The 20,818-nt window shown below is 42.5% G+C and overlaps 1 protein-coding gene across 1 annotated transcript; it reads right to left on the minus strand.

Annotated features, from left to right (window-relative positions):
- Nucleotides 1–17,504: 17,504 nt before the first annotated feature.
- LOC307078296 (antihemorrhagic factor cHLP-B-like) lies at nt 17,505–20,502 on the minus strand (the record flags this gene model as incomplete). Its single annotated transcript, XM_079740039.1, has 7 exons — nt 17,505–17,651; nt 18,465–18,536; nt 18,845–18,961; nt 19,235–19,395; nt 19,789–19,873; nt 19,988–20,091; nt 20,316–20,502. The coding sequence occupies 7 exons, from the start codon at nt 20,500–20,502 to the stop codon at nt 17,505–17,507; spliced, it is 873 nt and encodes a 290-aa protein (XP_079596165.1).
- Between the last annotated feature and the right edge of the window lie 316 nt (nt 20,503–20,818).

The raw sequence follows: 20,818 nt of genomic DNA on the forward strand, positions 1-20,818 counted from the left end.
AGTCAGACAAAGTCAAACTTTATTAAGCGTTCTGACAACTTTGTTTATTTGTAAACACGAATTGATCCATATATAATGCGCTCCGGATTATAAGGCGCACTGTCGGTTTTTGAGAAAATTACCGGCTTTTAAGTGCGCCTTATAGTGCGGAAAATACGGTAATTCAATTTCAATCGGTTTGAGACGACCGTTGCTGTAGGCAGCACTGCGGTTCAGCACTGTGTCCTTTTTCGGTGTATTTGTGACTCATTCGGCTAAACGAGCAGTCACAGCCGGATGCAGGGCGAAGAGGTAAGTATTGGATTTACAGGAACAATGTAAATGCCAGGGCGGATGCCTGGCTGAGGTAGAAGCATGATGCACGGGGCCCTTTTTAGATTTCCATCTTATCCCTGCCAGGGTTAGTGACGGCCTGGTGTTCCTGTACCCTCCCCCTCACCTAATTGGTTTCCCTCAATGCGCACCTCAATGTTTGCCCTTCTTACAAATGGCTGTGCGTATGTGTACGTGTAACAATACTGTATTTATATATATATTTATTTCAATAGAATAGCAGGATTTTATGTCTAATATTTATAAAAAAGCTAGACCAAGATTAATCAAGTTGGCTGGATCTCTTCCGGGCCGACGTCTCGTGGTCGTTTCACTTCACACGGTCGCTGATGTTCAATGCATCTGCTGTTTTCTCATTCAAAAAAAGAAGGGCTGTCTAAAAGGCAGTTTGATTTCAACCATCATTTTGTACGACTCCGGCGGCGCATCTCTGACACGGCGAGGACACGTGTGTGGATAGTCGACGATGCCGGTAGACCGGGTACCGTGACCCACATGAACGGTACCATACACACAGCAAGGTTTCTCCAAAGGGCTCAGATGTCAGGGTTTTTACAACCTACCCAGTGTGCGGATCTTGTTTTACCTTCCCTGCACAAAAAGCAGGCTCACCCTTGAGTCATGTATAATTCACTTTTTCTTGGCATTGCATCAGGACTTCTGAGAAGGAGGAATAAGGAAACCGTAGTATGAATTATACTGAGCGATTCCAAGAGTAGCTCACACAGAACTGCTATATGTTGAAACTTGTGTTAAAATCAGCCCTGTGTACTGACTTGATGACAGAAAACACGAATGCAATTATTTTTACTTGTTTACATATTTAAACATCTTACACAAATGTAATGCTATTTTCTTTGCACCATTACACCCGTCGCTCACAGGTTGTACCCTTTTCCTGGTCCCACCCATCACCCTCCACTACTAGTCTGTCCGTTCGGGTTCATTCTGCGTCTGTTCTCATCGCCCCTCTCTCCCTCACAACGGTTCTGTACCCCCTCATCCACCCTCTGTACCCCATCATCCTCCCTGTGTACCCCACCACTGTTCTGTCACCCCCTCATCCACCCTCTGTACCCCGCCACTGTTCTGTAACCCCCTCATCCACCCTCTCTCCCCTAACGTTCTGGCACCCCCTCATCCACCCTCTCTCCCCTAACGTTCTGTCACCCCCTCATCCACCCTCTCTCCCCTAACGTTCTGTCACCCCCTCATCCACCCTCTCCCCTCACCATCTCTGTGTGGTGCGGTGCTCCCGAGTGGTGGGGCTTTACCCATCGTCTCCGAGCGATCGGGGAGGATTTACATCCCTCTGCTTAAGACCACATGGATTTTCTCTCTCTCTCTCTTCCTCTGTTTCTGTCTTTCGGTCGTTCTCTCTCTCTTTCTTTCTTTTCAGCGCCCCTCTGTGCCACATTAACTTGAGACTCCATGTACACTGGTTTAACATTTCAGTAGAGTAGCTTTGAAATTACTCTGGGAATGTGTGAAGTGTATATCCATCCAGGTATGTTTGTAAACACACGCACACACATACACACACACACACACACACACAGTTAATTTACTGCCACTCATGTTATGCTGAGTGGCATGTATAGGTTGTTCAAAGATGCAATCATCTTTGAACAACCCATTCTTCATAAACAGGGTGTTTATACTTCTTCTAAAAATGTTATTTTGCTATTGACGGGATTTTTCTTTTCAATGCTTTTTGATAACAATCATTTTAAGGTATTTTGTGGTTATTTAATGTCAGTAGTTAGCCTGGCTCCGCCCGCCTAAGTACTTCCGCTCAATTTGAATTTCCCTTCAGTTCTACGTCTGGATCTGCGGTATTGGGTTTTCTCCGTCCAAATTTTCTGCGTCCAATCAGCGAACAGAGGGAGTGGCTGACATCAATGACGATAAAGTCAGCTCTCGTTGACGGACATCTTCACGCAGGGTGATTGGTTTGTTTACAGCCTGCGCGCAACGTGATTCCCGGCCAAAAGTTAGCGATTGGTTATGGCAGATCCAGAGTGGCACTGGGCAGATCCAATAGTTTTAAACTTCAACAGACACCCGCCTTCAAGTGAGTTAACGTTTGTCAATTGAGCAGGCCCAGACTCTCTGTGCAAATGAAATGAAGTACGAGAGTCTGGTAGGACCAGGCTAGTAAGTAGTAGTGTTAACTGTGAATATTGTCCAATTCCGCTTTAGTTAACAACAGTACCAGCCATTAAGGATAAATAATAAATGAATGTAACCTTAAACTGTACTACAGTCACCCTTGTGTAAACACAAGGTCTGATAGATGTTACAATCGGTTATCCACCACCGTTGTAGCGCTTTCTCATCAGCCCTGGAAGCCCTTTGCAATGGCAGGTGCTGGACAGTTTCCGGGCAGAGGCAAGGGAAACACATTGAGGGAAAATCTAAACACGGAACAAAAAGGATTTGGGTGTATGCAGCACTTGAATGCATTAAAAGTCCTTCAGGATTCAAGCCAATGTCAATGACATTATACCAACAAAAGTGTGAAGTGTGAAAAGAAGGTTCTATCTTCCTTTGGTGGCCTGTGGTGTTCAAGCATTGAACAGGATAGAGTGGTCCTTTTGCTCTTGTTGAGCTCTCTCTGCAGCGTTGGTCAAATCCATATCTGACATGATGTCTCAAGCCTAATGGAGACATAACACGTCTGGATAAAACAGTACAGCAGCAGTCGATCGGTTGCTTTGAGTTAAGTTGACTGATACAAAGTACTCTATATTCGCTCCATGGGTCAAAGGGCGTATATATATATTTTTTTTGTTTTTTGTTTTTTGTCTATGTCTTACGGCTCTTCTGGTTATCTGAGTTAGGGCCAGACAAAAGACTTGAATGTAATGGATCCCACTGTCAGAGTTAGGTTATCCCCAATGTTGCTTTCTGGTGTCCAGAAAATGATAATGAGAATAATAATAAAAAATAAAATATGAAACCAATGCGGGTCATGAGTTCATATTTAAGTGTAAGCTTAGAGTCGTATTGTTGTCAAAACAGCACAGCTGGTACCTAGTGAGGGCTGGACACTGTCATCGTGCCTGAGCTGTTAAAAAGGACCACATCAATCAACAACAGCAACAGAAATAGAAAGCGGATATATTTTTAGAGAGAACAACAAGGAGCCTATTAAGGGGGGCACCACAGCATGCATCTGCGGAGACAGAATCATTTGGAAAAAAATTACCCAAAACTAATAGTGTTTCCAATAACGACAAGAATAGATGCTATGTCATCTCCCTTGGGTGACTGAGTGCCCCGGCTCGTTACCAGGGACTGTCACCCACCACTGTGTGTAAGAGGGTCATCTCTCAATAAAAAAGGAATAAAGGGAGGAGGATGGGTATGACAACATTGTATACTAATGAAGTGAATAGGAAAATAATTCTGTAGTTTGTAGTCTGCGGTTCCTTCCTGCGCAAGCCTCATTTTGCATTTATTGGAATTAATTCAACGACTGAGCCTATCGGTTACATCTTGACTTGTCCGGATGGTAACTGATGAAAACTAGGTATTAAAAAGAAGGGGCAGGGGGCCTTCATCAGCTATTCAATCAGTTAAACTGCATGACACACCAACCAGGCAAAATACCAGAGTGCAACAAAAACAATAACACAACAACAAAACCACTAAGTATATGATTAACCCTCGTTCCATGTTTGCCCTATGCTAATATCCTGATTTGATTGATCTATTAATGTTAGATGAATATTATTGAAGTTAATGATTTAAAAAATTCAGCTAGTTTACATGCTGTTTCGCAGCTTGTATGATTATCTGTCCACAGCCACTCCATATTGCAATTACACTGCGTTTAATCCTTGTTGTTTGTTTTATGAAGAGATGTGAAGTTGGATGGGAGAGTTTTTAATCACCAAAAAAGGATATCCGGTTGGCCCAAGCCACCCGTTGTGTGTGTTTGTGGCTGTGTGTGTTTGTGCATGTGCATGTTTGTGTCAGTGTATCAGTGTGTATGTGTGTGTGTGTGTGCGCGTGTGTGAGTGTGTGCATGCTTGCGAGTGTGATCGAGTAAGAGATGTGGTATTCACATGATTTGGCGAGAGGAAGCGAGTGAAACTAGGACAGAGAAAGAGAAACATGAGGACAGACAAACACTATCATTGCTACTCAGTACGGGGTGGAAATGTCAGAGCACAAATAAAAGCAAGCAGATAGGAGAGTATACATGAGAGTGTGTGTGTGGCGGTCATGAGAGTGTGCAGTACTGTTTATGTGCGTTTATGTCTATGTGCATGCATTGCGCCAAAAACCAGGAAATACCTGGATTAAAGTCAGTGGCGCGTTGTTCAGATGCTATTTTAAGGGCGCATGCATAATGTTGCTTGTGCACCTCTGTAAATTATTTGGGAAAGAACAGCTGATACATCGGTAATAAGTTGTACTTTTAAATCAATGCATCTGCAAACAGCGTACAGCAAACACATCTTTTCTTGACACAGACATCGTGTACAAGCCCATAACTTTTAGGATTAATGAGTATTTGATCATGAGAAAACATTGTTTTACCGCGAGTGAGAGTTAAAAAGAATGAATGAATGCGGGCGTGCGTGTGCGTATGTGTAAAAGAATTAATGAATGCAGGCGCGCGTGTGTGCGTCCATCTGTTTAAACACACGCAAACTAAACACGTTACGCATAATACAGTCCATGGCAATGTATATTAATGTGGGGACACATGCATATTAAGAACCAAAGTCGAAAACGATAATGCATACAATACTGGTAAGAAACAATGTTTGTTAATGTATTGCCTGTATCATTAAATAGAACCACAGTTACCGCATATCATGTGTGTTAAGTTTTCTTTGCCAAAATTTATTTGAGGACTCAGTGTTTCGGAAGTTGTGCAAGAAAACGCTATTCCATGTGTGAATTAGGCCATATTATTTGGCCATAAACTGAGCCATTTGAAGTTTGAAATTCATGTGGTCATGCATCTGTCTCATCGGCGACTGCAAACGCGCTGTCCAAATATCAACTCGTCAGATTCAAATGCGCTCATGGCTCTTAAAGGGGATGGGAGATGGCGCTCTCATTGGTTTATTGCACGTTACGCCCAAACCACACCTACGGGTAATTAGGCTACTTCAGACCGACCCCTTTTTAGATTTGCGCCAGGCGCAAGAGTCATTTATGCGCCAGTAAAATAGCAACATCGCCATAGAACCGCCCACAAAGCTACTTGCGCTTGGCGCTTCTCACTTGCGCTTCAGACCGTTAAAATAGGGCCCCAGGAATCAAGCGTTTAAATTGATCTAACCCTTTTGCTTGTCTTTTTTCCCGATAGGTCTGAAAACGCAGGAGAAATTGCAACGATTCCCCTGACTAAAGTAAGATTACGCCGTATGCACACTTACACTATATTATAACATGTCATAATATCATATACAATACTACTTCCCAGGCATCCCATTTAGGCTTTCAAACACTTGCACGCACAGCTTTACTGTAAAATACAGATGCTGCGTTAGGATAATCCCTTCTAGTCCACCAGATGTTAAAGAAGGCATCATATAGTTTCCCATTACCGGCTTTGCCTTGCAGGTGAGCAGTCTTCTAACCCTTATGGGTCAAAGTGTACGTTCAAAGAAGTCGCCGAATCAGCAGAATCCAATCCATTCTTCTGCTAACGTAGCAAACAAAAAGCGACAGCACATCTCCATGTGATCACGAGACTGTGAATGTAATGGAGGCAAACAACAGAAGTGGCTTTTTACACAACCCTCACGCATGAAAGGAACGAGCGTGATCACCGAGAAGTCGCACAGAGTGGGATTCTTTTTTTTCCCGTTTGCCGGCTACCACAGCTGTCAGGCGGCAGTGGAGGGTGGAAAACATCCAAGAATTGAAGCAATGAACATCTACGCGCACACCGTCTCAGCAACATTCAAACAACGTGGGCATGTGTTCCACTAACTCCTCACCTTCACAGGGAAAAACAACCTCTTCTCTCTTTTCCGTTTAAGCATTCCAACGGGGTAAGCTGTGCAGACGTTTAAAAGCCTTGCAACAAAGGAAGGAAGTGATATTCTTGGCATGAAGAGGCAGGGGTCTGATGTGTTAAAGTGTTCTTATCCATTAAGAGCTTTATGAACAAGTGGAAGGACCCTTGCATCTTAAATGTCAGCAACAGACTGGCAGCGTAGGCAGTGAACCTGTCAACTTTAAGGCTTTTTTGTTTTCTTTAAGGGCGGAACAGCAGAATTCGGATAAGGCCCTTTGGTCAAACTACTGTCTTGATAAATGTTGATGAATCCAATAATAATGGCAACATATAAAAATAGGGAGACCAGTAAACGGTTGTTGGAACTAAACCCTGATGGGAATGTCTCTGGAATGTTATTTCCCTTTTTGCTCGTTAGAGGTGAGCTGGAAATAGCAGCACTCTCACTTAGGATATTGTAAGTAGTGTGTGATGCAGGTCCCTCTTGGAAAGTAAGTTATTTAGCCTAAATAAGATTGAACATGTATAAATAAAGGTGAAATAAGTTAAATAAATAAATGTTGGTCTATTTGGCCCACGGCTGGGCTTTAGAAAACCTCTGGCATCTGATCTGAGAAAGACATGCTTTCATTCAGTGCATCCAATTTGACTGATCAAACTGAACTCTGCAGAATGGAGAGCGTAAAAGCCCATGTGCAGGTTTTTGATCAAAATATATGTTATGGTGAAGTCACCATATTGCTGTTTTGAAATATACTATGACAGCAGACTTGTTTATCTGCCATCTTTCTTTGAGCTTGCCCTATACGTGTTTGTTTTTTCAAACAAATATAAAGTACATTTTGGCAGCACCGTCCTCAATGCTGAAGGCTGTGTGTAATGGCCGAGGCTAAAGCAATGCTGGCTTAACAGGAAATTGTGTCGAAGTTTGCATAGTGCTGGGCGAGGTTGTGTCAGTCAAGCCCAAGATAAGAAACAGTCGGTCATGCAGTAATTTAGAACAGCAGGTAAAATGTCCTGCAATGCACAACAACTGCTTAACATATGTTTTTAAAGTACACCACCTTGACCAAGGGGTGATTACAGATGCCATAATGGTCAAGCTGCTTCGGCTCATCTAATTAGACCCGTGTGCGAGCACTTGTCTCCAAGAGTCAGGAGATTGCCCTTTTGCTCTGAAATGCAGTCATTGAATCTAATCTGGCTCCACACTGAACACTTAGGGCCATTTGGCATTTCCACGCGGCTACACGTCCGACACAGACTAGGCAGCATACTTTGCTTGGCTCTTTAGTTCTGCCTGTGTGTGTGTGTGTGTGTGTGTGTGTGTGTGTGTGTGTGTGTGTGTGTGTGTGTGTGTGTGTGTGTGTGTGTGTGTGTGCCTATGCCTGTTCCTCTGTGTGTGTGTGTGTGTGTGTGTGTGTGTCTGTGTGCGTGCATGCGTGCGTGAATGCGTTCGTCAGTGCGTTTGTCCTTGCATTTGTGTGAGTGTGCCTGTGTGTGTGTGCGTGAGTGTGTTCGTGTGCGTATGCATGTGCGTTTGTGTGTTTGTATTTGTGTGTGTACATATGTGTGTGTGTGTGCGTGTGTGTTTGTGTTTACGTGCATGCGTGTGTGTGTGTGTGTGTACACGCTCGCAGCGAGATGCATTGAGTGTGAGGAACGCTGCATGAGTGGAAGTCGGGTGGGAAGCTGTGCTGAGCGGCTGGTCAGCCTGTGTTGCTTTCAACTACAAAGGAAGGGAGAACGTTCACCCTGCTAACCACTCCCCTGTTAATAACAACATGTAGCAATTAGCTGAGGCTGCCAGGCATGGACAACGCCGGCAAACCCATCCCTTGCCAGAGAACGATCCAACGTGAGCGCCATAGATGTGATATCCTTTCATGCCTGGCTTGTTTGTGAGTGTATGACACAATCCATGTGTGAAACAAAAGAAAGCTGACGCAAGCAAGCATGATTATACTCATTGCAGATTTATATGTTCTCATTATTAGATGGAAATGATATATCACGTGCCGAGAATCCATCTGGCAATGGCCTTTAGAGTGTTATAGGGATTGTGGTGTATTAAACGGCTGCACGTTATACCTACTGAAAAGGCAAAGTAACCGGTGGAACATTTTGCTACAGTTTATTGTACAAAAGCGCTAAGTTGGACACTAGTGCCAATACGTTATCTCCTGTGTCAAAGTAATCGTGTGTGTGTGTGTGTGTGTGTGTGTGTGTGTGCGTGTGTGTGTTTCTGTGTGTGTGCGCACACACGTGTGTGTGGTCTGGATATGTCAGGCTACACAGTTATTGATTGCAGACCAATGTGTCAGTTTTGCAGTGTTGACTTTCTCAACTATATTAAACCAAGATCTTCTGAAGATGTATTAATAAATCACTCAAGTTCTACAAAACTGGTTCAAATTGTTTCAGATATTAGAATATTGGAGCATAATTGGGTGGTGCTGTTGAGACAAAATTGGTATTTCCCACAATGACACCAACAGCACAGTGAACAGCAACCACTTCAAGAATATAATTGATGAGAAATAGTGTACCAAAAGTACAGCAGTACTGATCTGCAGAATACAGTCAGAGCACACATTTCACACAAACCCGCCTTTGTGTGTCTGTATTCACTGTTGGTTAGTCTCTCTCTGTGTGTTTGTGTGTGTGTGTGTGTGTGTGTGTGTGTGTGTGTGTGTGTGTGTGTGTGAATAAGAAATATTTAGAATTTGAGGATAGAGAAATTGAATAGAGCGACTTAGATATTTACGGTAGGCGAGATTCACAAACAACAACAGCTGAAGAAAACATAAAATATTGCAACAAAGGATCAGGACCCAAGTTGTTATCTACCACTGTACAACTGTTTGGATCTGAATACAGTACGTATACCTGCAGGCCAGTCCATCAGTCAAAATAGATGTGTAGCTCTTTAGCAACCCCTAGTGGACATTTATGTATTATTTGTGCTGTTCTAATATCCTATTGGACACTCTCATCATGCGAACATCATCTTACATGAACACTTCAACCTGCTTACTAATGATAATGATATTATTGCTTGCAGATCTGATTGCCTTTAATGGGCTGACTTAAATGTCCCCCAAAAAATATTGAATAGAACCACCTTTTTTTCTACCATTATTATTGCTTTTTTTGTGTGTGTTTCAAAGTTGGCTTACCCTATGAACGCTCCATCCCTGTGTAACACGTTGTGGACTATAAATCAATCTGGAGAAGCCAAGCCGGTGCAGGGCGCTCCCCAGATTTACGAGGCTCAATAAATCACGTTAAAAGAAGGAACCTGCTTTTATTAACTCCTAGCCAGGGAAAAGGACAGCCTGCCCACCTCGCCCTTACTCCCTTCAAATCTCATTCACCGCTCATGGCTTCCCCGGTCCGTGGCTCTATTTTTCCCTGACCGCAGCGGGAGAATCCTGTTGCCTGAAAATATTAATATAAATATGTTGTTTTTGCTGGAGGTGACCTTCTACAATGTGAAACTGTTAACTTCTTCAAAGTGGCCTTTTCATCCCACACAGCTAAAAAGTGATTGCTCTACAGGGTGGTGCTGTTGTTGTTGTTGCTTTTTTAAAGGTGACATATTATACCACCAGATGTGAGTGTAATTGGCTGTGACAAGCCGTTTTGAAAATCTGCTTCTTCTGACATCACAAGTTGGCGTGTCCACCTAGATGTGTGCTGGATAGATCAGTCTACCAGCCTACCCAGTGGACTGTAGCAAACAGTTGCTCATCTATGCGTCATACATCTAAGTGGACTAGCCATTTGTGATGTCAGAAGAGGCCGATTTTCAAAACGGCTTGTAACGGCCAATCACACTCACACCTGCTGGTATAATATGTCACCTTTAAGAAATTTGTAGTAGTTTAAACTGAAATTATCAATCTCTCCCTCTCTATGTCTCCCTCCGACTCTGTCTTTCACTGTCTCATTCTCCGTCCCTGTCTCTCTGTCTCTCTCTATCACTCTGTAGATCATCAGGGAACAACACAAGGCCTACTGCTGGGTGTCAGAACTGATCCAGATCTTCATCGCCATCAGCATCACAGTGTCCTTCCTCGTGATGGGCTCTGCCATGAAACACACCAGTAGGCTTCACCTCCCTTGGGCGCTGTCTGTCTGTCTGTCTGTCTATCTATCATCCATCCATCCATGCACAGGTCAAATACTTCAAAGAGGGAACATAATTGGAGTATGCATGAACTTAAAGAGCCAATGAACCCAAAACCGTTTTTCTTGTTTTAAACTTGATCATTTGTCTTGTATGGTCGTCAACATAGAGATCTATGCCATTTTATCACTATTACTGAAATAAGTCCTCAATTTAGAGAAAATTTGAAGATAACTTTCAACCCAAAACACATTATTTAAAATCTCATAGTGTTTGAACTCTAGCAGAAACCGTGAGTTCAATGGCTCTTTAAAAATACTTTACTTAATCATAGTTTTCCAATTGTATGAAATGTGTTTGAGTTTGAGTGAAAGTATGTGTCCATGAGTCGGTGCCACTGCTTGCAAGCTAGTATCTTGGTTATGAGTGATGGATCTGACATTTGGCGTTATGCTTTGTCAGCGTATCAGAGAGGCTTAACCCGCTCACAGCCATCAGCATCAACCGCTGCCTATACGGAGCTCCACAGAAACACACAAACCTCACCGTCGGTGGCCCTTCATGAACAATACTTTAGTGTGGAATAGAACATTCAAACTGGTTGGCAGATACTGACAAAAACTAGGATTTTACGCCTGTTTTCTCTAAATTACTGTCATTTTCTTTTACCAACAGTGACAAAAAGGCATAGATGACTATATTAAAAATTAAGACAAATTACAATGTTCAAACAAAAAAAATAAAATAAACAGTTTTGGCTTCACTATCGCTCTAACAAACTCTGAACGTATGAATGAACAAACACAGCAGTTGCGTCAGAGTTTTTTCATGGTAGGCTTATTTAATGACTGTACTGCATGATGTAAATGTCTGATTTGCTGTGCAGTTGATGGCCTGGTGAGCTCGTTTTGGACGGACAGACTGGAGGTCTTATCGAAGGCCTGGGAGCGCCGCTTTTCCACCAGGTTGCATGTCTGCTCAGCCAAGAGGTGAACCAGCTACCCTATATCACCTTCCTACGCTCCATACAATGAGAGTGGACTAATTTTGTTTAGATCAGATTAGACTCGATTGGATCGGATTTGTTAAAATTGGTTGTGATTACATTAGATCGGATTAAGACATTTTATGCTTAGTTTAGATTAGACTAGAATTATAGATAACATTAATTTACATTTTTGTACATACATGCAATTGGTTTACTTTTGATTAGTTTACATTGTTCAAAGAAGGTTAATGTACCTGAGGTTAGATTGCTTAGATTACATTTGTTTTCAGTAGATGCGATATTCTTTTTTGGTTGTTTAGAATGGGTTAATGTAGATTTGATTATTTATATTAAGTTAATAGTGTATCAGATCAGATGAGTGTACTGTAGAATTTATTTGACCACAGCATTATCACTAGATGAGTGTACTATATAATCGATATGAACACAGCATTATCACTAGATGAGTGTACTATATAATCGATATGAACACAGCATTATCACTAGATGAGTGTACTGTAGATTATAGGAGACTACAGCATTATCGCTATATGAGATTACTGTAGATTCTATGAAACTACCGAATTATCACTAGATGAGTTTACTCTAGATTCTACGAGACCACAGCATTGTCACTAGATGAGTGTACTGTAGATTCTGTGAAACTACAGCAATACCAATACGCGAGCGTGACGGCTATTACTGGCTACACCGATGACATTGTATTCTCTGTTCCAGCCAACAGAATCTCAATAGAAACTTAAGGCCGACACTAGCACCTTGTGTCTTCTTACTTGCAACACCAGATTTCTATAAAGTATACGTCTGTATATTTCACCACCCCCCGGAGCACTTGGAACTATTACTAAAGGCAGAGTCTCACTCCCAGGCTGCTGACGTGCACATTTGTCTCGGGAGCTGGCTACAGATTCATAGGTTCTGCTGGTTGTAGATTGAGCAGTGTGTTGGGCTTGGAATAGCCAAAACACCGGCCAGTGGCACACAGACACACTTGTATATACATATCTACCTTTTGTGTTATTTTGTGGTTCCCCTAAACATCATACACATGGCATCCAGCCAGCTTCAAAGAGAAAGAAAATAACACCCAGTACAACATTAGTGTCCGGACACACAGAGCCATGGAATAAGTTTGGTTGCTCACACTAAGAAGCCGCCCGAAATGGTGTTGTTGAATATAAAACCTACAAATGCTCAATTCCCATGCTCAATAATACCACAGGGGGGGAAAGAGCCAAAGTGTGTTTGCTAAAAGCTAACAGGGGCTGGTGTTATGTCCTGCAGTGCCCGCCTGCCATCTATTTCCTCTGGCCCCTCTCATTCTGCTCCCAGCAGCAGCCAGCTCGCCCACAGTCATTTCACAGGCTATTTACCACTGGATTTCTCTCTCTCTCTCTCTCTCTCTCTCTCTCTCTCTCTCTCTCTCTCTCTCTCTCTCTCTCTCTCTCTGCTGCTCTACCTTGCCCCCTCTTTTCTATCTCATTTTCTGGCTGTCTTATTTGATCTTTATTCTCTCCGATGTGTTTCTGGTCATTTGCACATTCACATAAAAGACAAGGAGAGGATAGACATCCACACAGGCCCCAATCTCCTGCTTTACCAACCCAACCTCCATCCACATCCACTCTACCGCCATCGACCCACATCCAGCACCATCAACCACCACCACCAAAGAAACAGTTCAATCTGAGGATTTCCAAATGATTCCATGGGACAAAAAGGAAGTTTGTTTCGTGGATGAACACAAGTGGCTCTGTGGCTTTGATTCTCTCTCTCCCACTCTCTTTCTGTCTCTCTCTCGTTCTGGTTCTCTCTGTCTCTCTCTGTCTGTGTCATAGCCTTGCCAGTGGATGCATGTCATTGCTGGCGTTCGGGACCATCTTTGTCATCTCGGCCTGCGATCCAAGGGTAAGCTGCTTGATAGAGTGTAGAACTGGTTAGAGAAACGTGCCTTGGACATTCTAGCTATAAATTGGGCAGTACTGTCGAATCATCAAAAAGAGAGGAAAGTAACCCTTAATACAATAAATGATAGGCTAATTTGCAGCATCATTAGATGATCAATACATTATAAAAAACGTAGCAAAACATTTTAGCATTTGCATTTGGTGCCATTTTGGTGAGCTCTTTTTTGGAGCTCCCTGCTGTAAGATTTAAAGCATGACATACAGTTGTCAGATACAGAATACCATCATTTGACATCAGGGAGCACTACACAATCCCCCACATCCGATATCTCAACCCCATCGTATAGGTTACATACAATAAAGAGCAGAACCAAAGCAGGTAGAGGCTCGGTGGCTGTGGGCCTAATTCAGCTCAGCACAATTAACTATGTTTGAGATGGAAGGTCTTAAATCGACCGCCTATCGGTTTAGCTGCATTTGATTGGACAGCTTTAGTCATCAGGTGATAGGGGCGTATGACTTGTGTACTGCAAGAACTAGCAACGGCCATGTGATCGTGTGTGAGTGAGTGTGTGTGTTGTTTGTGAATCCCAGGGTTTCGTTGTGATGCTGGACAAGGTGGTGTCTTTGTTCCTCAACACCGAGGTGGGGCTGTTCGTCTTCGCCATGCTACAGGCCTCCAAGGCACACCGGTTCCAGTGAGTGCAGATTCTTACACTGACACTGTTCTTCAACCTCTTGTAACGACGGAGGTTCGTTCATTCTAATGGAATGCTCCAGAACTATTTTGAAAAAGCATTGCTTTTGCGTTCCATTATTTTTTCCGCATGCATTGGATTTATCCTACTTATATCCAAGTTCATTAGCCTGGTCCTACCAGACTCTCGTCCTTTATTTCATTTGCGCAGAGAGCCTGGCCTCTCTCCATTGACCAACGTTAACTCACTTGAAGGCGGGGGTCTGTTGGAGTTTAAAACTATTGGATCTGCCCAGTGCCACTCTGGATCTGCCATAACCAATTGCTAACATTTGATTACAACTCAAACTAGCGCACGACCTCAACGTCTTTGTTCTCAGCCACTCCCTCTGTTCGCTGATTGGACCGGATTGGACTCTCTGCCGGAGTTCACACTTCTCTTTTTGATCTAAGTCAAGAAAAAAACGTATCCTTCAGCAAGGATACGTTTAGTTCTGCCTATTAAAAAAGTTTAAAAAAACGTATCCTTCAGCAAAAAAAAACATATCCTTCAGCAAACAGGTTGAACCACATCTTCCTATATTGAACATAGAAATATCTGTGTCATATTCCAGGAAAATTGGAACTAAAACTAAACTAACTAACTTTACTAAAAACTATGTTATTTCAATATTGTGTGGGAAACAACCAAAGTACTCAGCATTGATTAACTGTTAAGAACCGCCTTCCTATCAGAAATAGGTCTGATTGACATGTAAGCGTGACCAATTACGAACCGGACACCGGGCAACGTACACATAGGAAAACACCCTTGGTGAAACAAATGTGAAAAAACAGCTATAGTGGCGGATTGAATAAACGTATGCATGTAAACATTTGAATAAACCTGTTTCATACATGTGGCTCCGAAGCTACGGCTAGATTACTGGGAAAAACGGACAGCCAATGATAGTACTGTATTGAGTCTCTCTAGAATCTGAAATGCTTCCCCAGCTCTATATACCATACGTTCAGTGTGGGTTGCATGGGGACACTGAGGAAGTGTCTCCAGGAACAAAGAGGCTGAGACTGCATACCGAGTAATGTAACTTGCCTCTAGGCAGCATTTGTTCATTTCAAATCATGGTTATAATCTCCATTAATGTTGTATGTACAAAGAAGCTAAAAAATAATTTGATCCACTATGACAGGGGCCAGCAACGAGCGGCCTACGCACCACAGCTGGCCCTCAGGCAATAATATTTGGCTCCCCAGATAATTGTAGAAATGTGTGGGTTGGTTTTACTCAGCCAGAATCAATTGTTCGACTGCATGTTTCAGCCTTTTTAAAAAGCGATAGTGATGTTCTAACAGTATCTCTCTATTCTTTGTCCACCCCTCCAGACACCTCTCCATTCCACTGCCGGTAAGCAGGCGGGTCTTCAGCCTGAGTTGGTTGCTTCCTGTCTACTTCCTGTTTGCCGTCGGTTACGACGTCCTGTTGACCCTGATGGAGGTGGCCGAGAGCCTTCACATCTACAAGCACGGCCCACTCATGGCTGCCAACGGTAGCCCACTAACGCCAACCAATACTAGTTCTCCGTTGTGACTGTGACAGATGGACATGGACATGTGTGGGCGCCATGGACAAAGACAAACAAGCATAACCTGAAAGAAACCATCAGGCGCCATCCCTTAAACAGTATTGCACAAAGCATTTCACGAATGGGGGTTGTCTTGTAAGTACTCCCCTTGCAGCAGAATGCACTGGTCCACAGAATGAAAGCCAATAACGAGTACTTGAGCGAGAATGGAAACATAACCCAGACTAAATTTGTCACAGAGAATGTAACTTTTATTAATTTGTAAACTGGTTCATAACATTTTATTCCTTTGGTGATAATGACTGTGTTACCTCAGTGAGACCCCCTGAATGTAGTATCCCTGTGGATAACTACTTAACCTATAGAACAATTTCAAACATGAAACACAGGATCAAATGGAATTGTCTTTGGAAAATACCACTATTTTTTTCCTTTATGTCGACAATAATAGCTATCAAAATACCCTTGGACCTTGTGGAATTAGGTCATCTAAAAGATGTGTTGAATGAAGAATTACTTTTTCATCCATCCATGCTAGGTTTCGGTATGTCTGATGGCGACTTTCAACTTCTTCAATGTTTTTTAAGTAACCTACGGATGTGCTGAGAAGTTTGGCTGTGTTTTAAAGTAGATTTCATGAATCAAGCATTATGTTTTCTTCTTTTGTATCTTTCTTCCTTTCTTCCTGTATTTCTTTCTTCATTCGTTCGACCAAACTCCAATAGCTGTGGTTATTCATGTTGTGAATAAGTGGGAGGCATAGGGGGACAGCATTGATGGATTGAAACCATGGATTGATTTCATATCAAATATAGACACACAAAGGTACACAACCGCACACACTTGCTCTAAATCACAAGTCACAGAACCATACTGAGTGCCAAATGAATAGTTATATTTATTCACTAAATAATATAGTAGTTTGTAGTATGCTGAACAAAACCATTTACAAATGCTGTTTTAAAAGCTTTAAAAAGACATCATTGGACATCATTTTGTCCTAATTTAGCTTTATCTATTTTACACTTCTAACTTTTTTGGTCTTTCTCCGACGGCTCTACACTTTTTGTCTTAGGAGCACTTTTCGCACATTTGTCAGTATTTATTATGTTCCCAGAAATGAGTATGTACTTTAATCATGTCACTAATGCAGAAGCCATGAGCAGATATCAGACTTTGAAATCATTGTTTTCAATGATTAAATTCATATTTTCCGCTTTGAGTCAAGTTGCTTAATATTTTACTTTGATTTACAATTGTTTATTTACTATATGTCAACAAGGACTTTGTTTTGCATCTTTGTTCTGCTACCAAATTCAGCCAACAGCCATTCTCCAGACCTGGGGACTGTAACTTATTAACTGATACCGCGTTTCTAGGTTTTGGTATATTTACGTTTCTTTGGAATTGTTGCAATACTACAACTCTCAAGGCATCTGAAATCCTGTGCTGGTATTTATAGTATTCTGGCACAATATGTATTTTATGGTATGACACGGAAACAGAAAATGAAGATGGCGGCATTAACAATTCTCACCATTCTCTGAAAGTAAAATGAAGATTCTAGTTCAGTTCAGTTCAGTCCATTTATTATCTCAGCCTCCGATTCTCCATGGGGGGTTAATATTGCAATGAAGTCAAGTTTACATGACATTACTGCAAATTTCCACAAGGTGTCAGGCTTCTACAATAGCAGCTCATCTTCCATAAGGTAGTCCTCCCCTTAACATCCACTCTCCATCTCATCCTCTTTTTTATCTCAGGCAAATTTCAGAAGTTTAAATCGATGTGTGTGAGTGTGCATTCATATGTGTGTGTGTGTGTGTGTGTGTGTGTGTGTGTGTGTGTCTGTGTCTAACGCCTTTGCTGCATGAGTGGTTGGTGGGGCCAGCTGCAGATAGGATGGATATCCTTGGGTGCCTCAATGCATTGGAATGCGGGGTCGAAACGGGGCAGAGGGCAGACTGGCTCGATCTCGCCAGGCTGCAGGTCCACCTTGTGCTACCGGAGTTACCAAAACCATCGATTGGTGTAATGTTAAAGGTGACATTGAAAATCTGCCTCTTTGACATCACAAGTGGCCATGTCCACCTAGATGTATGACGGATAGATGAGCAACGTTTGCTACAGTCCACTGGGTAGGCTGGTAGACTGATCTATCTCGCACACATCTAGGTGGACACGCCCACTTGTGATGTCGGAAGAGGCAGATTTTCAAAACGGCTCATAACGGCTAATCCCACACACCTGGTGGTATAATATGTCACCTTTAAGGACAATGTGAATGTCCCAATTTGATTGATTTTACAGATTTCACATTTAAAAAAACACTGGCCCGCTGTAAAAGACAGTTAGCGGAAACATGTAGATATTGCTGATAATGTTGATTCAAATTGTACTGATAATCCTCTGACATTTTGATTTAAAATGGTTACAGGGGAGACCGTGTTTTTGTATGTCATGTTGGAGGCCCATTATTTTGGCTATTTGGCCTATGCATTTATGCATTCTGTGCATTAGCAAGCATCCTTTGCCCACTGCGGTTTACAGTTTGGAGGGTTAATTCCCACTCCGTTCAGTTAGTTATTTTCAACTCAAGTTCATGTCCGACTGCAATAAATAAAAATGTATGTATAAGATTTGCTACTGATTCCCTTGGATGATGACCAGAGCATAATACTCAAAAGGAATACAACAGAAAATGTTAACTCAGTTCTAAATGGTTTAAAGGTGAATCAACAAATATCTCTAGGCAAGATGTAACGCTGTTTCCTGTAATGCAAACCAATGGAAAATGCGTTGACTTGAACTCACCACTGCTGGATACGTCTCACAGGAAAGGTAGCTAACACTAGGGTCTTCCCTGCTCTTGCAGAAGACATGACGCTGCAGAGAGAGAGAGGTAAGAACCAGAAGATCAGCTGACGACAATATTATATTTTATTTCACTTTCTCATTTATTTAAAAGAGGGAGGTGTTATTTTTCACACAAAGCTTTATTTGATGAGGCCGCTCTTATTATTTGACCACCATCTCTGGTTTCTATTGTGTGTGTGTGTGTGTGTGTGTTTGTGCGTGCAAAAGCAGGTTTGTTTCTCTGCCTGTGTGTGTGATGGGTGTCTGTGTATGTTAACTTGAGTGCAAGGGAGTGTGTCTGGGAGTAGGTGTGTGTTTTGATATGTGTGTGTACTCACAGCTCTGTCAGGACAGAGGGGAGTGCATGCCTCTGGTACTATCCTTGATCCCACTGGGCAGTGAGTTTCCACCATTGCAAACTCAGCCATGTGGTTCATCCCCAAACTACTGATGTACTAGAAGATGAAGGGAGACAGTCAGACCTGCGTCCAACTAATGCAGCCTGCATGTTATCAGTCCTTATTGTAATTTTGTGACTGCTTGCTTAAGTAGGTCTTCTCTATTGTACATTTTTTTATCATAAATCTGATTGTTCATTTAGTTTGAATGAATACAGCATTTTACAGAATTCTGAATTATACAAAATTGATTACAAAAGATGGTCCACAAAACTATCTTCAAAAGAGAAAATGGACACCATGTGTATGCTTGCCTGTGTTTGTGTTTACCGATATGCTCATTCTTCCAACGTCACTAAGCACAAAGTAGTGTTCTGTTGCGTTTATGATGTTGTACTTGCTAATCGCTCCCCTTATTCTTTGGAGACCATCGACATCAGTAAGATTCCGCAGCCTGGGACAGTCCGGACAACTCAGCGCCGTCTCCACAACTGCCGATACCAACAGGAGAGGGGAGGACACAGTGTAAGTAAAGTAGAACCATGTCTCTGTTGGTGGAAAGCCCTCCTTCTTGACTCCAAGCATGTCAAATAAGGTTAAGGGTAACATTTTACAAGACAGTATCCTTTTAGTGGAACTCCTGGATCCCAGAATAGCCTAAAGCTAAACCTAGTGTTGAACTTGTTTTTTTTTTACCTATTGCTTAACCCTTAAACCTTAACCCTTAACTCACTGTGTAGTTACATTTTGGTAATAATGTTAAGGATAGTTGAGCTCTTGGTCGGCTGTAAGGTAAAATGTACAGTAATGTATGTTACCGTTGTCATTGTTCATGCATTCTGAGAATCTTGTGAGAATATGAAAGTGAATCAAAAAAAGCCTACCTTTAGTAGTTTGACATTTATGTGAAACGACCGATGCCACATCTACTTCGATGGATAACGTAACCACACACTCTGCCATCACAACCTATATTTGGCATTGAGAGGGGGGGAGGAAGAGAGAGGGAGTTGGGTAGTAAAGGATTTCTTAAAAAAGGCTTCACATGTGTCGGATAGGGTAGGGTAAAGTCTGAAGAGTTACCGTTTCCCCGGCATGACGGACTTCACAGTCCTCAAAGTGTTTGGGGTTGGAGATGTGGCATTTGGTCTCCTGGAGCTTCACCCTCATCATCATCGTACACCGATCTGGATAAGCCTTGAAAGTGCAGAGTAAAGAAATCCAAATGATAAGTGTGATTATTATTATTAGTAATATCAAACATCAGACATGTCTCTCTGACTCTTTGCACTCTCTCCAGTTGTTGTTCTTAAACGTCTCACTCAGTCTCACTTGTAAGTCACTTCTGAAAGAAATGACTATGTGTCAATATCTACTTTTTTGCCCAAACGGGGGGGGGGTCACACCTTACTCCCGCTTAAGGTGACGATCTCTGACAGCTTGAACTTGTAGCCATGGTCCTGGTGCGTGTTGATGTGCTGGATGGCGAAGCGGATGCTTGCGTTCAGCATGTCCCCGCTGCAGGTCACAGGCTCCAGCATGGGCGCAGCCCCACACAGCGCCACCGCCGCGCTCAGAATCAACACTAGTCCTCTCATGATGATGACGGCCTGGCTGAGGGAGGAGAAGAGGCAGTTAGAGGAATGGGTGCAGCACGATGAGGCCAGGGAGCTTATATAGAGAAACTGTGGTGAGTATAACGTGGGCGTATGCTAACGCAGCAGAGGGCAAGGGGTATGGCAGGGCTGCAAAATAAACAGACTTTAACCACCGTGGGTCAGTGGTCGGTGATGGCTGTCAGAGCACACAGGAATTGTTGTTTTTTTGCAAAAATGTAGTGCTTGCATTTTCCTTAACCTTTCATAGGATAAGGGTTAAAAGGGGTCATGTAGTTTGACCTGTAAAGCCCTCTGA

Source organism: Pollachius pollachius (assembly GCF_949987615.1).
Source record: "Pollachius pollachius genome assembly, chromosome: 7".
Classification (NCBI taxonomy): domain Eukaryota; kingdom Metazoa; phylum Chordata; class Actinopteri; order Gadiformes; family Gadidae; genus Pollachius; species Pollachius pollachius.